Genomic DNA, 18329 nt, shown 5'->3' on the forward strand with positions numbered 1-18329 from the left:
TGGTAATTGTATCATAAATTTTACCATGATAACTCAATGGTAATATGTTGACTTAAGTGTGGCAAGAAAATATATTAGATATTCAACCTAACCGATAGCTGGTAAAAAGCTGACATTTAGGTAACAGATTCAATAGAAGGACAGCTAAATTGAAGGATATTTATTTGGATATGAATCCTCTAGGCAGCTGTGGGATCCACATGTGTCACCAAGGAGAACTTCTCTTTAAGAGAGCATCTTTCAACAGCAAAGAAGTCATAATTCTCTTTTATGGAAGAGCTTCCAAGTTTCCTGCCAAATTCTCTAGATCCGAGAACATTGTTTTCAAATGCATTTGTACGTGAAACTCCCATCAAAACAAGAGAGCCAAACAAAAAGCTAGGTGAGCAATGGCCTTTGAGGCAATGGACTAATGGTATAGTTTACTGAAAGGTGTATTTGACCTATTCCACCTTTATTAACTGATTTCTAAGCGATCAGTGGGGACTCAATTTTGTGGACCTTAGGCAGAATGTCAGTGAGTGACTTTTTCCCGCTGTGTGGTACAGAAACCCAGCCGTAACAGCTGCCGGGCAGTGTGGCTGTACCAGGAGTGTCAGGACTTTGATGTTTTGGACTTGAACATGAATGATTTTGAGTCTTTTGCAGCTGAATTAGATGGGCCAGATAAGACAGGGCTCAAGTTCTGAATTGTTAGGTTCTTGTCTGAGGAACGGTTTTGAAGCCTTAGAAATTTACATCGATCGAGCAGCTAGGGAGCTATCTGAAGCAATGCTCATTTGCTGTGCATCTTCCCTGTTACTTCACTGTAAGTTCTGTTCTTAAAACTGTTGCTAAGTGGTACTTCTGGGATCTTTGTATTTGTACTTCCGAGTTAAGACAGTACAGCACCATGCCAACAGTAATGCAGCCATGCGTTGCTTCTCTTTAGCTGTCGTTACCAGTCAGGTGTATGGCTATGTTCGGCTTGAATGCTGTTGCAGGAACTCTTACTGTGAAAAGGATCAAGATTCAATGCCCTCTGACAGAGCAAGGTGTAGGGATCACACGCTGTGGACAGAGTCTTGTATCTCTTGTGCCACAAGAAGTCCATTTATGAAGGTTCAGGGATGGAGGTTCGCATGAGCATCTGCAGCAGCAAACAGGAGATGAAGCAGGCCAGATTTGTAATGGGAAACTTTGAAGAAGCTCGAAATACACTGAATTGTGAAAGGATGCTGAAAAGATCATACTACTGTGCCTACTAATATGGAGTCGTCTTTTCTTGGAAATAGAAGATAACTTGTGCTTAGGAGAATATATAGTTTTACAGGACAGAGGATAAAAGCATATAAGGACAGGGAAGAGTGTCTGTCTGAAGGAGAGATCTTCTGAGATATCAAAGGTTGGAAGATTTCTTGCATTTGCTGTGTAAAGACAGGATAGGCCTCTTCTCATTTTGTCCTGGTTAGAAGATGTCTGTGTTCAAAGGAAGGGATGCATTCAGCTCATCATTGAGGTTAGCTAATGACACATCTTAGCAAGTGCCAGCTCTGCTGTAAGAACAGCCTAGGCTTCTGGGAGATACATGAAATTAAAGGAGATTGTGTCTTCCAGAGGCAGATAACCCAGTGTGCAGTGTGTAAACACGAACGCTGTGAGATGATAAAGTACTCAGAAATCATTCTGCAGCTTGAGACTGGCGGAAATGAAGCTCAGAGGGGAGTTATTTAAAGTACTAGCCAGGTCCGTTTGGCCTGCAGGCAGAGATGTACATAAAGAATATTACTGGACATCACCAAAAGCTGTGAATGCAAAGAAGGGCAGAGCAGCTGGCGGAGGGTTTTATGGACAGTGCAGAGTTCTGGTACCACGGTCATGGGCTGTCAGCTTGCCAGCGGGGCCTGGAGGAGATAGCGGCTTGAGGAATATGTGTATGTGAGAAGATGCAGAGAACCATTGGCCTTTTAGACCTTGGCTCAATAGTGGATGCCAGGGAAGCTTGGTGTGGTGAATAGGAAGAAATGTTTGGTGCCTGTTATCCTGGGGCTGCTGGGCAGGAGTTCCTTCAGTGGGCTCTCGACAGGGTTGAGTTTCTGTGTGGTAGCCGGGATGTGATAAGGAATGAGGGGCATCTGCACCACTGGAAGTGTCGCTGCTGCGAGCGTCCTTCTTCAAAACGTGGCTATGAAATCCCGATGGCCAGAGAAAGTCACACAGATACTGCAGAAAGATCCCTTGGAGTGATACTGGAAGCGTGAGAGGCGAGAGGAGGGCTCAGCAGCACTTCACCGGCCATCTCCAGGTCCGGGAGCCCCAGCCTGGTGCTCCCCAGCTGGGGACTAGGTGCTGTGAGCACAGGAGTGCCTCTGGCCGGGCTGTGAGCTACTGCTCGTACTGACGCCAGGAGTGGGGTATATATACTTGGCCCCGTGTTCTTCACAGCATGGTCTTCAGAATCAACAGGACACGAAGGGGGAAGGTAGGAAACCAGCCGTACCGGGTCTGATGTTCTGCTGAAATCAAGGAATGGGTTGTTACTATCACAAGCTTTGGGCTGAATCTGGAGGAATGCCAAGTGGTTGCAATTTATCTTTAGTTCATCTAAGGGTTTGCAGTCTCTCAGTTGTGGAACTTGGTGGTTTAAAGTGTCACATGCATGGGGCCCATTATCTAGTGTTTTCTGGTGTGGAAGAAGAGAAGTAATTGGAATTTGCTTCCATGATTATTTCTGTGACATAGAGAGTTGCCCTGTTTTTCCGCTAGCCTTAGGGGCTGTTGCTTCATGCTTGGGTAAAGCTGTTTACTTAAAAAAAGAAAAAAATCCACTAGCATCTTTCCTAACTCCCCCTCTCCCCCCAAATCACAGTCTGCAGTGTGCTGGTCAAGACATAATCCTGTTCCTTTCCCTGTAGGTGACGACTTCATCAGGAAGTAAGTGCTTCTCGTGTCGTTCTGCAGCAGAGCGAGATAAATGGATGGAAAACCTGCGGCGTGCCGTGCACCCAAATAAGGTAGTGGCTTTGAGGAATTGCCTCTGTTATAGTTCAGTTCCTCGTTATTACATTTTATAGCCCACTGCATAGTAGCAGCAGGGGACGTATTGTCATTTTAGTGAGTAAGTGTAACTGTGGGTCAGGCTTTTTCCATATTGCTTTCTTCCACAATTATATTTACAGGCAAGTGCCAATTATTTCTTCCCCTCTTTTCTCAGCACATGCTGCTTCAGCTGTTGCTAAGAATTGATCAGACCTGAAGAATCTTCAGTCTTGCTCTCTTACTGATGATACTTGCTACTTACATAGGGCTTCCCACCTCCCAAAAGCTCTGGGACAGATGTCGGGTAGCTGCCAGCGAAGCTATAAGACTGAATAGTCTAAAGAGTTCACATATCACACTTCCTGACTCTGGTAGTACTTGCAGTGTCTGCTTTAGTGATGGAGAAACTCAGGTGCCCATCACAGCGAGTTCTCCGAGGCGATAGTGGAACGTAGCTTTCCCTTCTCCAGTCATTTGAGGTGGGAAAGTCATCCCTTCTGGGATCTACAGAAACAAATCCTTCTCTTCACTAGAACACAGGGACACCCGATACGCGGTTTTATGGCCCACTGAGACTAAGTACATCCTAAAATAAAATCTACAGCTGCTTCTCCCTCTCTGCACTGGAGTTAGCTAACAAAGATTGATCAGGACTAATCAGCTGCAGGATTTCACAACTGATGAGCTCAATCAACAAGTCTTTTTCTGCTGATCAGAGAAGACGCAAATGATGGGATCCTGTGACTTCATTCCTGGCATCAGAGCCACATAACCGTGCATACAAGTTAGGTCCAGGCCTGGCGGGTTGGTAAAGGAGCCCTCTGTGTCAGAGTTTATTGTTCCCAGTGCAGTGCCAAATGTCAGTATAAAAGATTTCCTTCAATATCAGAACAGGAGCAGCGGAGGGGAGAGGTGGACTTCTGCCTCTAGCACCGTGTTCCAGCATGTGGAGTTCAATGACACCGGTGCTTTCTGAGTGCAGCAGCCTGGTAGTAATGATCTGAAAGAGCTGTGTAAGGTTTGCATGGTCACACTTAGCATGAGAAAAGTCCTGGGAATGTGAATTGGGGCTGGGCATGTCACTATGGGTTTGAGATGCAGCATTCAGTGGAAATTCATTTGGAAGTGTGCCCTCGTCTCAAAACATGCCATTAACTGATGGCTAACTTTCCATCTTTGTTTGAGTTCGTAGACAATAACCTCTCAGTATCTGACTTGATATTTCTGTCAGGAATTCAGTGTTCTTTTATAGTTCCTGTGTGTACTTCCTGAACCTACAGTACCCCATTGTGGACTTCCAGCAGAAATGTTCCTGTCCAGACTCCTAGGCTGAGCAGAATAAGCTGTGGTTGATGTTTCAGTGAGAGGTTTCCAAACAAAACAGGTTAATGCAGAATCCCTAGCAGCAGTTCAGCTGTGAGTGCTTTACCTTTCAAGTCACTCCTGCAACAAATGCCCCTGGATGTTCTTCCAGGATGAGGTCAGCATCACTGAGGAGCTCTTAAAGATCCACAGAATCCTTTGCTCCATTATTGTTTAAAAGATATCCAAGCCAAATTTCTATTTCTGAATTGTAGTCATTCTCCCGTGGAACTCAGTCTGTCTCCCGTAATTCCTCTCGATGTTGTAGTTGGGTGCTCTGGACTTCTGCCCTAAAATATCGTGAGATTTTGTAAATGCTTCTTTCCCTGCCAGAGGTGGTTGCATTCCAGCCATGGATGAGGTGATTGCTGGGTGTGCGTTCACATCCCTTTATTGTTGCTCTGTTACAGTAAAGAAAATGTACTCCAGTGCTGCTGTAAAGCAGCTGTACTAAAAAAGGAGGTGGTTGTGAGATACCTGGAACATAGCTTCTGGTTTGCAAAAGCCATTAATGATCAGTGAGGTTCTTTTGGTTTCTTCTGAGGCCCTCTTGGCAGTGAATGGGAAATGGCACATTTATGATTTGGAGGGGTTTTATCTTCCTTGTTCCGTATATTAATTGGCACCAACAGACATGGAGAGCACGGTGATATTTGGAAAATTAACATAAGTAGTGTTATTATGCAAATTCCTGAGAGCCAGTATTTCCTTAAAATAAAATGTAATTAAGCCTCTGCTCATTTAGCACATCCGAAATAATTAACTCATATCTCCAGTTTTGTTGTGCTTGGCTTTGTGTTTTTTTATTGACCTTTTTTTCTTTGCATCTTTTTTTCAGGACAACAGCAGAAGGGTAGAGAATATGTTAAAGTTATGGATTATTGAAGCTAAGGACCTGCCAGCTAAGAAAAAGTACTTGTGTGAATTATGCCTAGATGACGTTCTTTATGCACGAACTACCTGTAAATTGAAAACTGATAATGTATTTTGGGGGGAGCACTTTGAATTTAATAACCTCCCATCGCTCAAAAACATTACAGTGCACTTATACAAAGAGACTGACAAGAAGAAAAAGAAGGACAAGACCAATTTCATTGGGCAAGTGAACATCCCCGTCAGCTCTGTCACAGGCCGGCAGTTTGTAGAGAAATGGTACCCGGTGGTCAGCCCCAACCCCGGTAAGGGCAAATCCCCGGGGCCCATGATCCGCATCAAGTCACGCTACCAGAGTATGAGCATTCTTCCCATGGAGATGTACAAAGAGTTTGCCGAGTACATCACTAACAATTACATGGTGCTGTGCTCGGTGCTGGAGCCCTCGCTGAGCGTGAAGAACAAAGAGGAGATGGCGTCTGCACTGGTGCACATCCTGCAGAGTACAGGCAAGGCCAAGGTAGGACCCTTTGTCGTCCATCCCGTCCATCCCGTCCATCCTATCAGAGACCATCAGGAGCAGACTCCCCTGTTGGGTTTTGGAAATCACCACATCAGTTGGGCTTCAGGCCTAGCCATCATTAATACATTCTAATTTTGCTTTTAATTACAAACAAGTTGCTAGCATGTGCAGTGTGAATTGCTTAATTAGCAAAGAGGTTGGTAGGACCACAAGATACCAACTGAGTCATTTTTCTCTCCTTCTGGAGGCTCAGGGGCCAGGCTCTTACTTTATAAACAGGCAGAAATGTGAAAGTAAGCAAGAAGGCAGTTTTCGGGGATGAAATGTTAGCAATGCTGGCTTAAGCTAAGCAGGCTTTGTGTGCTGGGCATTCCTGTGGGAACCCAGCAGGTTCCTCGCTCCACTCCCTCCCTGTCACTGTGCTGCTGCCCTGAGCACCCAGCGCGACGGGAGCCGAACGGGAGTGAACAGCCTCTTGAGAATTTCAGAGCAAAGTCCGCCTGCGGGCACGTGTGTCTCTGAATCAGCTCTCAGTCTTCAGGGTCTGTTCCGATGCTTTTGGAAGGGAGGTGTGGGGGTGGGCAGCAGCGTGGGAAAGCCCGGGGGTCCTGGAGTGCTCCCAGGGCAGTGCTTGTCGGGGAGTTGATGCCAGCCAACTTGTGAGTGGTGGAAGTTCAGGTTTCGTGGACCGCTTTGTCTGAACATCCTTCGTGGTTGGGAATCCCTCGCCAGGTCTGAGGAAGAAGCAGGCCAGGAGGAGGCAGAGAGTGGGATTTTCTCCTAGTTGTGATCCGTGAGGGTACAGGGTGAGCAGAGCTGGAAACCCCCTTACTGGAGAGCACAGGCAAGCACTGAGGTCCCCAGGTGGCATGGCAGAGGTATGGAGGGCAGTGCCACTGTCAGGACTGCAGGAGTTAAAGCGTCAGCGTTTTTCTCTGTTAACATCTCCCTGAACTCTGCAGGGGGGAGCTGGGGAAGAGCAAGATTTCCAAAGCTTTTGCAGTGCTGAGGAGACATGAGCCACTCACCTGAGCGGGAATCGCAAGGCTCTGCTTCCTCTGCAGCTGCCACTGCTGCCTGGGACCGTGGCAGGATTTGTGGATTAGATTTAGTTACCATCTGTCGAACAGAGAAGTGGCTTGGCCTCCTGATCTAGATCAAGGCAGGCAAAGCTCACTGAGAGGATTGCGAGGCTGTGGGCCTGCTATTGCAGAGGCAGAGAAAATAGCTAAATAGTTAAAGCTTTCCTGATCCCAGGCAGCAGTGTCAGACCACAGGAGCCCAGGGAAGGACCACAGTCCTGGTCCCCTTGGCTGTGTTGCCCTCGGCGGTGACAGAAGTGGCTTGTGATTCACGGGGTGTGAAGTAACGCTCTGTGGTTACACAAGGAGAGCATCGTAGGTGTCCCACTCCTCGCGCCTTCTGCTGGTACCGCTCCTCCCTGCGGACCGGGGACTGTGCTGCCCTTCGCTGTGGCTGTGATGGTGCTAGTGCCAGGGCTCCTGTTGGAATGACATTGCCATGAAGGACCCTGTCCGTGGCTTACACGGTTCTGGTGCAAAAGGCTTCAAGTGTCGCCCCAATCTCGGTCACCATGGATCATGTGCGGGCATGGCCGAGAGCTGTTGTCACTGCTCCTGCCTTTTTCCTCTTCTCATTGGTACTCGAAAGGCTCCGGAGAGAGCAAGAGTGTTTCTAGACATGTGTCTGCATCAGTGCTTGAGATCCCGGAGGCTCTGCACGGGGGACACAGTAAACAGACTTGATGAATTTCCCCCTAAAATGGAGCTTCTGCTTTCCCTGCTTGTCATCTGCCATCAGCATTAGCGCAGGGTTTAGGGAGCTGTCAGAGCAACAGGAGTTATTGGAGCATGGGAACGGGTGGTGCATCCTTTCTAGAGGAGTTGGATAAGCAGAGAAAGGGAAAAGCAGGAGTAAGGTAAAAAAACAAGGAATGGGAAAGGAAAACATCCCCTCACCCCTGCTTCTGTGACATGGGTACACCCCACCACTGCTCAGGAAAGCTCCCCTGTGGCTAAACACCACGACCCAGCAAGGGGACACAACCGCAGGAGACTGGCAGGCTGGCGCCTGCTCTGCACAGGGAGGCTGTGCTGGTGTTGCAGTCCCTGCCCTCCGCTGGGCAGCCCCTCTTGACCTGCTCCAGGGAGAAGGACTGGACAGGATGAGTCCAAGTGCTTAAAGAAGTCTGATCACCATGCTGCTGGCTTTCCCTCTCCCTGGGCATCACCTGGCTGGCCCCTCGGCAGGGCTCTGAGCACCTCCCTGGAGTTTCAACACAGAAACGACAGCCTCTTACTTTTTCTTCCCAGCTAGTCTGCAGGAGAAACAGCTTGTTTCATTTTTCTTTTGTTGTAGGTAAAGTGGCTCTGTATGTGTTTGTGTATGTTGGGGAAGGCATGTGCCTGCAGGCAGGTCTGGCTCTGAACTGCATTTGGTTTTGATGCTGAGGACGTAGTTTCTCAGCCCAGACTCACCCACCACCAAATACCTGCTCGTTCAGAGGCGACACTGAACAGGAAGGTAAAACACCCACGGCCCGAAGTAGGGCACAGAGGGTTTTGAAATGGGGTTCAGAGCCCGGGAGGAGGAGAACAGATCCCCGTGGGCTGGGAGCCCAGCGGGTGGGGATGGTGCCAGGGGAGCCGGCGTGCTGCGGGATGAGGCTTGAGACTGTAGAAAATGGGGCTGGGTCCCAGCTTCTGCTGGGTGAGGACCTCAGCCCGGCCCGGCAGCGGTGAGCACCCTGCTCCCTGGCACTGGTGTGCAGGGGCAGGGGGGCAGCGGCCCCCGCTCCACGTCCCTGTCCTCCTGTGACCCTCTGAAGCTTGCCCGGGCTGGAGGTGGGTTCCCCGTCCTTGTGCCTTGCCAAGAGCCTTTCCAAGGACCTCTTCAGAGCTCTCCCCTGCCCTGAAGAGTGCAGTCGTGGCAATCAGCAACCACTAATTTATTTTGCTGATAAAGGGGGTTTTGTGGATCTTGGCTGCTATAGCTGACACTAAAGCAGCAATTACAGTTGGACTGAGAAACAAGTGTCCAGTAGATTATCTATGAAGACTTGTTAGCAGCTAATTGCTCTTGCGCTGTTTCGGGCCGTGTTTTCCTGTAGCGATTTGCTGTAAATATGGTGTAATCCCTTAATGAGGCACGGCCGATTGGGTACGTGCGTCCACCCAGAGCCACGCTGCAGGAGTTCTGTGCAGGAGAGGTGTGATGTGGTGCTGCACGGATGGTGCTGTGTGTGCCAGCCACAGCCAGGCCCCTGGCCACCGGCGTCCCCATGCAGCCCCGCAGACGGCAGGAGGGCGATCCTTACCCACAGACACCCCACTTTGCTCCTTTGCAGTATTGAGCTGTCCCCCACCAGCCAGGTGTCATTACCTGAAGCTGCTAAAACCCAGAGGCACTGCCTGAGTCCCTCCTGCCGGAGAGGTAGAGCAAATAAAGCTGCAGGCAGAAGGGGGACAAGGGCTGTAGCTGAATTTTCTCCCTAAATATCTGCTTATTCCTGGGCTTCATAGCCATATCACAATAGGTTAAAAGGTGGAGAATGAAAACAGTCCTCTCTGGAGTCAAAGTCCATGCTTCCTTTGATCTCCATTTGGGAAAGGGAAAAGCTTCATCCCTGCAGTGCTGCGCAAGGGTTTGGTGTGCATCACGGCACACCTGGAAACCCCTGACCAGCCGCCAAGGCAAATAGGTGGAGAGGAGGGGGAAAAGCATTTTGATAAAGCTAGGAGTGCAGACAGTCTGGCTGAGGGAGCTGCTCCAGCCCACTGGAAAGTCCGACAAACATCCAGCCCTAAATCAGCTTGCTCAGGGCAAGCGGTTGTTCACTGTCTTTTTATGGCAAGTAGGGGCTGGAAGAGGCATCGCTGTGCTGTAAGAGGGACATAGTTTTGTGGCTAAACACAGAGACGCGGGCTCTCAGCATCTGTCCTTGCCTTGTTATGTGCTTCATCTTCCCAGTGCAAGCACTGATAAAATGTTACCTGTAAGGGTGTGGAGAGATGCCTGAGTATTTTCATGTGTTTTGCAATGCATAGACAAAAGACACAAACTCATAATTAAAAGTATTTCTGTTGCCATCCTTGGTGTTACTGGGAGTGCTCACCCCTGCCATTAGCATGACTTGATGTGGCCTTTGTGATGTGGTTATGGATAGGCAGGCTGCATCCTTCCCAAAGCGAGACCGATTGTGACTTTGGATGCTTCCAGAATATTTCCCATGCTTAGATTTGTTTCAGGGCTGTCTTACAGCTTTTGAAGCTCAGTTCATGACCATAAATGTATATAAAAAAACCCTCTCTTGTCCAAATGGTTGGTAGATCAAACCCAACATTAGACAAAGCTCTAACTAACCAGCTGCTCACTTGAAATAAATATTTACTGTGTTGTGAATGGAGTGAAGAATAAACATGTGTCCCTGTTTGTTTATGCTGCAAGGATTTGCTTCAGCTAAGCAGATGTATTTACTCCCCCCGTGCGAGCCTTCTGGAAACTCCCCACGTTCCCCTCCGTGGCGGTGCGGGGTGTTTGGTCAGAGCTCCGCTGGCGGCGGCAGTTTAAGTGCAGGACCTGCAAATACCACGTAGGGCTGCCTAAAAGTGACTGCTCAGGTCAGGGAAGGGACCTGGAAATGAGTGGCACGGCCCAGGAAGCTGCTGGGCTTGGAGGTTGGTGGAACCAGGGCTTGGTCAGTCCCTTTGGGGAGCACGGCTCCCTTATCTGCACTGGAAAGGCTGCAGACAGAGGGAAGCAAGGATGCTGCACACGTTCAGCCGTAGACGAGACTGGCAGCAGCCATATCATTTCCCCCACAAAGAGTTTATCTCCCTGATAATACTTTATAGCAGCCATAGTTGAGCTAATAAGGCTTTTAATCAGTTTTATGAGCACCCCCACCGTTTTTCCCCCTCTCCCTGAACACAACAGTCAGGTTGGCTGAAAGGATGGAGAAAGCTGGTGAGTGGCAGCTGCAGGGATCAGTGTTCTGGCTGTCGGGGTGGCGTGCGGTTTCTCAGCCTCCTGTATGGGATCCGGTCCCTCTGCCCTCGCGGGGAGGTGGTGGTCGATCAGTGTGTTAGTGTTATATCCCCCAGGTTTTCTTAGCAAGGTGATGGACACAGATGCCTGTGCATTAACCCTCGCATTGCCATTTCACCTCCTTCTCCCAAGGAGAATTAGAAAATGCTAGAAGCATTGTGGATGAGCTCCGGTGCTCAAAGGAGGGAACATCACTGCATTTCCCAGCAGAGAAGCATCCAGCGCAGACCCTCAGAGGAACTGTGTGGTGGTGAAGAGTCGAGGACTGGTGGCTGGGGTCCTTGGTTTCACACTGTCTGCCCAGGACCCAGTCGCTGCCCCTCCGCCGCTCTCCTTGCACAGCTCAGCACCATCGAGTGCCGCATTTCTCTGCCACTGCAGCGCTGACACATAGGTGTGTCCTGACACTCGTCCACCTGTAACCGACAGCCCTACCAACCCCTGGTGTTTTTCACCTTTGCATAAAAGCCCAGCTGGACTCTAGGCTAGTCTTTGAAATACGCAGTAATCTTATTACCTTTATCAATTCAATCCTCTTAAGGTTAAGTCAATCCTATTAATCAGGCTTGTGATGTGGAGAACCTTATTATTTCAAAGTCAATCTGCCCATCAGTCAGTTATGATATTGGGAACAATCAGCGCCAGCCCAGAGTGGTGCGTGACCCAAGCGGCGTGTGCAGGGCCGTGGGTCCATCAGCTCTGTGACGCCCCACGTGCTCCAGCTGTGGACGCATCCTTGAGAGGCTGGGGCTGGAGGACCTTCCCCAGGATAGCGAGGTGCAAAATCCTTCCTGGGTGTGGACAGGATACGTCCTGCAAGACTCGTGTTGCTTGTTGGCTCCCTTTGCCTAGGAAACACTCCTGCTCTCGCTGCAGCCCTGCCAGGCTCCTGGCTGGCTCCGTCTTTCTGCCTCCTGGGCTCAGGAGCTGGAGGGGGCAGGCATTGCCCAGTGACACCCCCCCGGGCACAGGGACCGGCACCTTTGAACCCCTTCGGGACTGGGATACTTGATGTAGACAGACCCCTCTCCAGGGTGGGGTGGGCAAGTGCAAGCGTTGCGAGTTTCAAGCAGTGCGGGGTGCTCGGTCCTGCCAGCGCGGTGGGGTGTGCAGGGCTGGGGGGTGCTGGTGCTCTGGGCAGGCAGGGCTGTCGGCTATTGATCGGGTGTTTGACTGAATTAGCTGTCCTCTCTGCTCCAGCTTTGTCCCCCGTGAAGAAGCTTTTTCTTCCCATTTTTTGTGTTTGAGCAATGCAATTAGTCCACTTCCTTGGCCCTATTGACATGAGCAATGAAGGATTGGTTTTTTGAGCAGGTGTTGGTTTTTCTCTTGGTGGGCTTCACTTTTCAATGAGCCTTTTCCAATTCAGGCCACCCCCAGGGCAGCTGGGCCCTGGGCTGGTGCTGATGCGGATGCTGGCTGACACGGGGCAGCAGCTTCAGCGGGCCACCTGCGGGGACCTCACGCGGAGCGGCGCAGGGCTGCAGCACGCTCATTTCCAGGGCATCACCCCTATTTCCATATTCTCCTTCCAGCTTCCCCAGGCAAAGGTTTGGGGGATCTGCCGTGGCAGTGTGAAGCAGCCCTGCTGCAAGATGACTGATTTAGTCAGACGTCTGGAATTGCCGCATGCGTGAGGGACAAGGCAGGGGTTAGGAGACATCGCCTCACCCACAAGAAGACGCTGTTTGGTTGTGGTTTGAGATGGGAGGATGAGTTCAGCCAGGTGGGGCAGGGGAAGCGGCATCTGAAGCTCACCGGATGAAGACGGAGGGGAAATGGAAATGTTTTTAGGCTACACTACAGGGAAATCGGGATGGAGACACTTGAGGGACAGAGCGATGCGCAGGGAGCAAATCCAGGCTCAGGCCGGCGCTGCCGGCTGCCCTGTGCAGGCAGAGCGGGCGCTGGGGGTGGTCCGTGAGCTGCCAGCTCCTGGGATGGCCATCCGGAGGGTGCTGCGGCTGAGGACGCGGGGAGGTGAGCTGCAGGGCAGCGCGGGCGTCCCAGGCGGAGGGGAAGCTGCAGCGCTGGAATTACTTCGTGGTGCCGCGTTTGAGCCCTGGCGTGGTGCTGAGGACTCTGCCTGCTGCCGCCTGCTGCAGGGACCGGCCTGCCACGCCGGCAGTGAAACTCCTGTGTGCATTTCTAGAGGACTGGAGGAGCTGCCTTAGAAGAGCACATCCTGCTGTGGGCTCATGCTTGGTTCATTTGAAAAGTGCTGGAAACCAGTGCAGCCTTGTGTTGTCATGCTCTGAATTTATTTATGAATTGCTCTTTATCAGCATATGTGCAGTGACTGAAGTTGCACAGGTTCAGCTGTGTCCAGTCTGAAGCAAATGTCCTTAAAATAAACACGGGAGCAAGCCTGAAGAACGTTGCCACAGCCCTTAATTTTTACTGTAGACCTTTTCCTTCCCCTCTCGACTCCGATGTAATGAAATAAAGCATCTTATTTTCTTCCATTGCCAGGGGCCCTAAGTGAAAACAACCCCCTGCTGATCTCTGCTGCTCAGAAACAGGGAGTTTTATTGGCTTTAGTTATTGCATTTTATTCAGAACCTTGTATGTGGGTGAGTGAGGCCCCCGGAGGGATTTGACAAGTATTTGCATTCCATTTGTGTCTTCCGAGTGCTGGCTGCTGGCGTACTTAAGGCAGAGATACCAGACGTGTGATCAGAGCTGATGTGGCTTTTTTGTGCGGAGGGAAGGCAAGATCTGGAAGATGGCCCTGGGACAGAAATTGCAGGATGTCATGGGAACTGACCCACGGACATGGTTCCTTTCCCGCAGCTAGCAGAGCTCCGCTGGGCTGCCGAGAGCGATCTCTGCGGAGGAAGTCGCTCAGGGATGCTGGCTGTGGGTCTTTTGATCCCTGATGTATCTTAGGCCCGGTTCATACAGCCCAGCGAGATGCCTCCTGCAGCCTAGGGAGGCTGGACCTGCTGGGGACCGTGAGAAGCCCTGGCCTGGGGGATGCTGTTGGGTATCCTGGCTCTCGCCTCCATCCACTGATCAGTTACAAGGCCAGATTCTGCCACATCACACCCCAGCTTTGGTGCTGCACCGTAATGGAGCTCTTTGGGATTTCAGCAGCTTTCCTTTCCACTTCGGAGTCAAGGGGTCGTTTTCTCAGCTGTCGAGCTGCAGGTGCTCTGTAGGGGATAACAACCGCAGCAGAGGTTTCAGGGGGCTCTTTTCCGGCTTTGTGTTGAGTCCCACAGTGGAACTTTGCCTCATTTTAAATTCTAGTGAATTTTGTAGATTGGCTAAAATCAACAAAATTCACGTTATTGCTGGCTAAAACTTGGCCCCTGGGTTTCCAGCGCTCGGCAGCCCTGTCTCGCAGTTGGGTTGTGCGTTGCGACTTGGCCCCGCATCCGGCAGCAGCCAGTACTCAGCCGACGAGGGGGGATAAAGCAAACACTTGGCTAAGAGAAGCTGTAAAACTCAGTGTTCCTGAGATAATTAGTATGTTGGGAAAGTGACAGGAAAGAGAATCAAGCAAAGCCAAGGTCAGCGGCTGCTAATTAAGAATCAGCACCTTGTGTCAGCCTGAGCTGTGGCTTGGAATTGAAACGTACCCTGGGAGAGACCCAGGAAGATAAAGGTGATAGAGTTACCCAGATAGCAGCTAACAGGATTTGAGCAGGGGTTTAAAGTTTCATTCCAGCTTGGCTGATAAAAGGGGTGAAATGAGAGAAAATAGCGGGGGGAGGCGCGTGCTTTGCTTCCAGGAGGGATTTTTGCCTCTGCAGCTGCTAGAGCATTGCAGACGTAGCAGGATCTGAGGAAGGGGATCTTCTGGCTAAAGAAATAATGGAAGTGACTTTTTTGTTTTCCAAAGCTCCTCCTCTGGCTTTTCTAGAGGCTCCTCTGGGAAGGTCATGGCAGTGTGTTGGTCCCAGTCACAGTCCTGTGGGAAGGTGGGAGAGATCGGGCCGTTGGGTGCTGCAGAGATGCCAGCCTTCCTCCTCTCCTTCCCTGTTCTCAGATGGGAGACATACCTGCCTGCCGCCTGGATTTTCCTTTGTCTGGGACAGAAGCACAGTAATGAAGGGCCTGTGGATTAAATGATTTGGGTCCATTGGGTTCAGGTGGAGCTGTTTGTTGAACCTTGATTAAACTTGCAATGCAGAGATGTCCGTCCCTATGAAAAATGAAATGGAGCTAGGTGCCTCTTTTGCAAATCTCCTGGCCAGCGCTGGCAGGGAACGGGACCTGAGTGTCCCCTTCCCTAAGTCTGGGTTGGAGCAGGCTGGGTTGTGGCCACAGTGTTTCGGGGGGGCTCTGGGAGCTGTGCTTTGCTTGCGGACGGCAAGGACAGGACCTCGGTCTCTGCACGGCAGCTCTGGGGTGCTCCTGCTGCCCCCGCCAGGAACAGGTTACATCTGGTACGGTCATGACAAATGAAGGAGAATTTCTTAGTGAGAGGTTATTACTGAGCAGATTATTTTGTTTTAGAGGAAGGTAGTTTAAAAAAGGTGCCCTTGGTTGTAGAAGTGAATTTGTATGTCAACATTTCTCTGTCTCCTGCATGGGGAAACCATAAGAGGTTTAATGCATGTGATTTACACGGTGCCAGCAGCCAGTGTCCCTTTGTCATCCAGGGTCCAGGTGAAGGGTGCTGGGTGGGAGGAGGTCAACCCTTTCAGCACCCAGCGCGGCGAGGAGCTGGGCAGGGGCCCAGAACTGCTTTTCCCTTTAGCAGCGTAGAGAACAGAAGCTGAATATGTATTAGCCTTAAAAACTGCATGGCATTTCTCCTGCATTAACGCTAGCTACAGCACACTAAATATTACACCACGTAGTGGATTTTCAGCAGAATGCATGGGGAGCTACATGACCCTCTCTGATCAGTTAATGCTGTTGCTGAAGCAGACATGGAGCTCAGTCTGAAGCGCTGTTTTTCTTTTAGAATTTGCAATTCAGTAGCCTGGGCTGATGCATGGTGCAGCTGTCAGCATGCGGTCTGTTCCTGCTCACCCCATCCATTGCTCTGAAGCACAGAGGATTATAAAATTGCATGGTATTTGGTTGTGTGCACATCAGACCAAAAACGTGCCCAAAATGTGTGCTGTAGCAGTGCTGTTTATTTCTGTGAATACTAAGGAAATAGGACATTTAAGCATCTTGATGCATATTACAGGCTTGCTTCTCAGCCATTAACTGTGGGGCACAGCTCATGACATCTAAGTATGCCCCTGTTTTGCAGCCAGTGCAGTTAGACACTAATGCAGCCACATTTAGCAGTGAAGAAAATGTTTCACCCACAAAATGTGAGGCTGATACGAGGCGCAGCCAAAACCAGCACTGATGGAGAGGCAAATGTGGTGCAGGTCTGGAATGAATAATTTTTTTGGGGTGCAAAAGTTGTGACTCTCCAGAGATTTATTTCTCCTCTTGCCTCTGTGAGGTTGGAGAAACAGGAGGGAAGTCAGGCTGGTAGTAACACAGCGTGCACACACAGGATCACCTGCAGCACCTCCACTCCCTCTTGTGTCTTACGAAGGTGAGACCTCTCTGGAGAAGAGGAGGCTGCCTGCTCTGCTCAACGAAGTGTATGTCAGTGCGTGGTGACCCACCGTGGGCTTTGCTTTCCAGGATTTCTTGACTGACCTGATGATGTCTGAAGTTGATCGCTGTGGTGAGAATGAGCATCTCATTTTCAGGGAGAATACGCTGGCCACCAAAGCAATCGAAGAGTACCTGAAGCTGGTGGGGCAGAAATACTTGCAAGATGCCTTAGGTATGTACAGAGCGTTGGCGAGTGTCGCCCAGAGAGGTCCTCCTCTAAGCTGCAGGGTGCTCTGCGTGGTGGAGACCATCAGCTGAGCCCTGATGGTTGTCAGCGGCACCAGCGTTTACCTGCTGGAGGGTTTCTCTGGCAGCGGGGTCCGAGTCCAGGCACAGCCATGGCCGCAGTGGGCAGCTCTCTGCTCCCAGGTGAAGGTCACTGCTGAGTTAGCGCTTTAATCTGCTTTCAGAGGAGATAACAAATTGATATTTGAAGGCATTATGCTGCCTGCCAAGTTTTCTGTCTCAGCACTGGCAGTGTCACAGCGGCTGATTGAATCCTTTGCCTGATTGCACACCCCCACCAGAGACGCTCCCCCAGTTCCTCGCAGCGCTAGTGAGTCAGATGAAATCTCCCAACTTACAGTGATGAGAGTTGCCTCCCAGATCACGCTGGGAACCCTCCTGGTGGTTTTTTTAAGTGCTGGCTATGTTTATGGCTCCAAAAATATTTCTCTTGATGCAAATGAAAATAATTAGAGCTTCTGCTTCTGGGCAGGTCAGGAAGGAATTGCTGTGTTGCTGTGTGCAGCCAGCACAGCACGAGGATGGGGAGAGGCTGCCTTTGAAGCACTACGTCTGAACCTCAGCTGAAGGCAGCTAGATTGGATCCACATCCTAGCAGTAGGATGAGCAGAGTTTCTATTGAGGTGTTAATTTTTCAGTATGTTGGGTTCCTACTAGTGGATTTGTGTAATTTTAGCAAGGTGCAAAGAAGCGTAAATACTTTATTAAGATAATAGTAATAATGACAACGCTGAGGAAGGAGAGATCGTTGAGCAAATTCAGTCAAACCAACAGATAGCCCACAAGAATAGGAAAAGGAATATGATTTATTTCTGCCTTGTAATGCTTTCTGGTTGAAGGCAAGTCTGTAAGTAGATTACCTCATAAAATTTCTAAAAAGCCAGGAGATTAATGAAGGCAGAGAATTTTGAAATATTCCCCTTTCAGGGCTCAGTGCAAATGCTGCCAAGCCAGCTCCATCTAGTACAGGAGGAGCCTGCAGTTCTTGCTCGCTGTTTGGGGCGCTGATTCTGTGTAGACCTTTTATCAGTGAAATGATTCATCTGTATGTCACAAGGTAATACAATACAGCATAGCGCTTTCCTTTAAACCATGAAGCACAAGCAAGTAATGGGGCCGGATAATAACAGCAGGCATCACCTGCAGGCGAGCAGAGAGGCTCCAGAGCTCCCTGGCAGAGCAGAAAATACATTGGAGAGGCTCTCCAGTACGTAATTAAAATCTGTTTTGGCAATAGGGGAGGAATGCAGACTAGAGTGGGCAAAAACCAGGAGGATGGGAAAACCCAAGAAGGTCAGGAATTAGGAGATGAGCAAACCAACAGGAATTAGAAGAAAACCAAAGCAAACCTTTCTCCCAGAATGTCACCCTGCCCTGCAGGTCCTTAGCTAAACACTACCTCTTAATCCCTGTTATCCTGTCCCCTGCTCTCCCCAGCCACTGCTGCGTGCTAACTGGGATGGACAACCGCCATCCCCCGGAGCTGGACACCTGCCGAAGCGGTGGGAAGCACCCTCACCCCCGGTGGCAGGGGTCTGTGCCCGGGTACCCCAGCGTGAAAGGTGACATGAGAGAGAGTTGCTGGCAAAGGAGACCCACAGTGTGAGTCTCCGCAAGGGTGAGGAGCAGCCAGGCAGCAAACAGGAGTGCAGGGAAATGCAGA

General features: G+C 50.2%; 1 protein-coding gene across 14 annotated transcripts in view; it reads left to right on the forward strand.

Moving 5' to 3' along the window:
• The window catches only part of LOC115334876 (DAB2 interacting protein), a 211742-nt gene that overhangs the window by 167796 nt on the left and 25617 nt on the right, over positions 1-18329 (forward strand). For all 14 annotated transcript variants that reach the window (XR_003921283.2, XM_029999645.2, XM_029999647.2 and 11 more), the window contains 3 exons: positions 2895-2993; positions 5219-5773; positions 16448-16592. Coding sequence is in view for 13 of the 14 variants with exons in the window: in XM_029999645.2 (XP_029855505.1) it covers positions 2895-2993; positions 5219-5773; positions 16448-16592 (799 nt within the window). In the remaining variant the exon portion in view is untranslated. The remainder of the gene's footprint in view (positions 1-2894; positions 2994-5218; positions 5774-16447; positions 16593-18329) is intronic.

Source organism: Aquila chrysaetos, chromosome 24 (genome assembly GCF_900496995.4).
Source record: "Aquila chrysaetos chrysaetos chromosome 24, bAquChr1.4, whole genome shotgun sequence".
NCBI lineage: Eukaryota > Metazoa > Chordata > Aves > Accipitriformes > Accipitridae > Aquila > Aquila chrysaetos.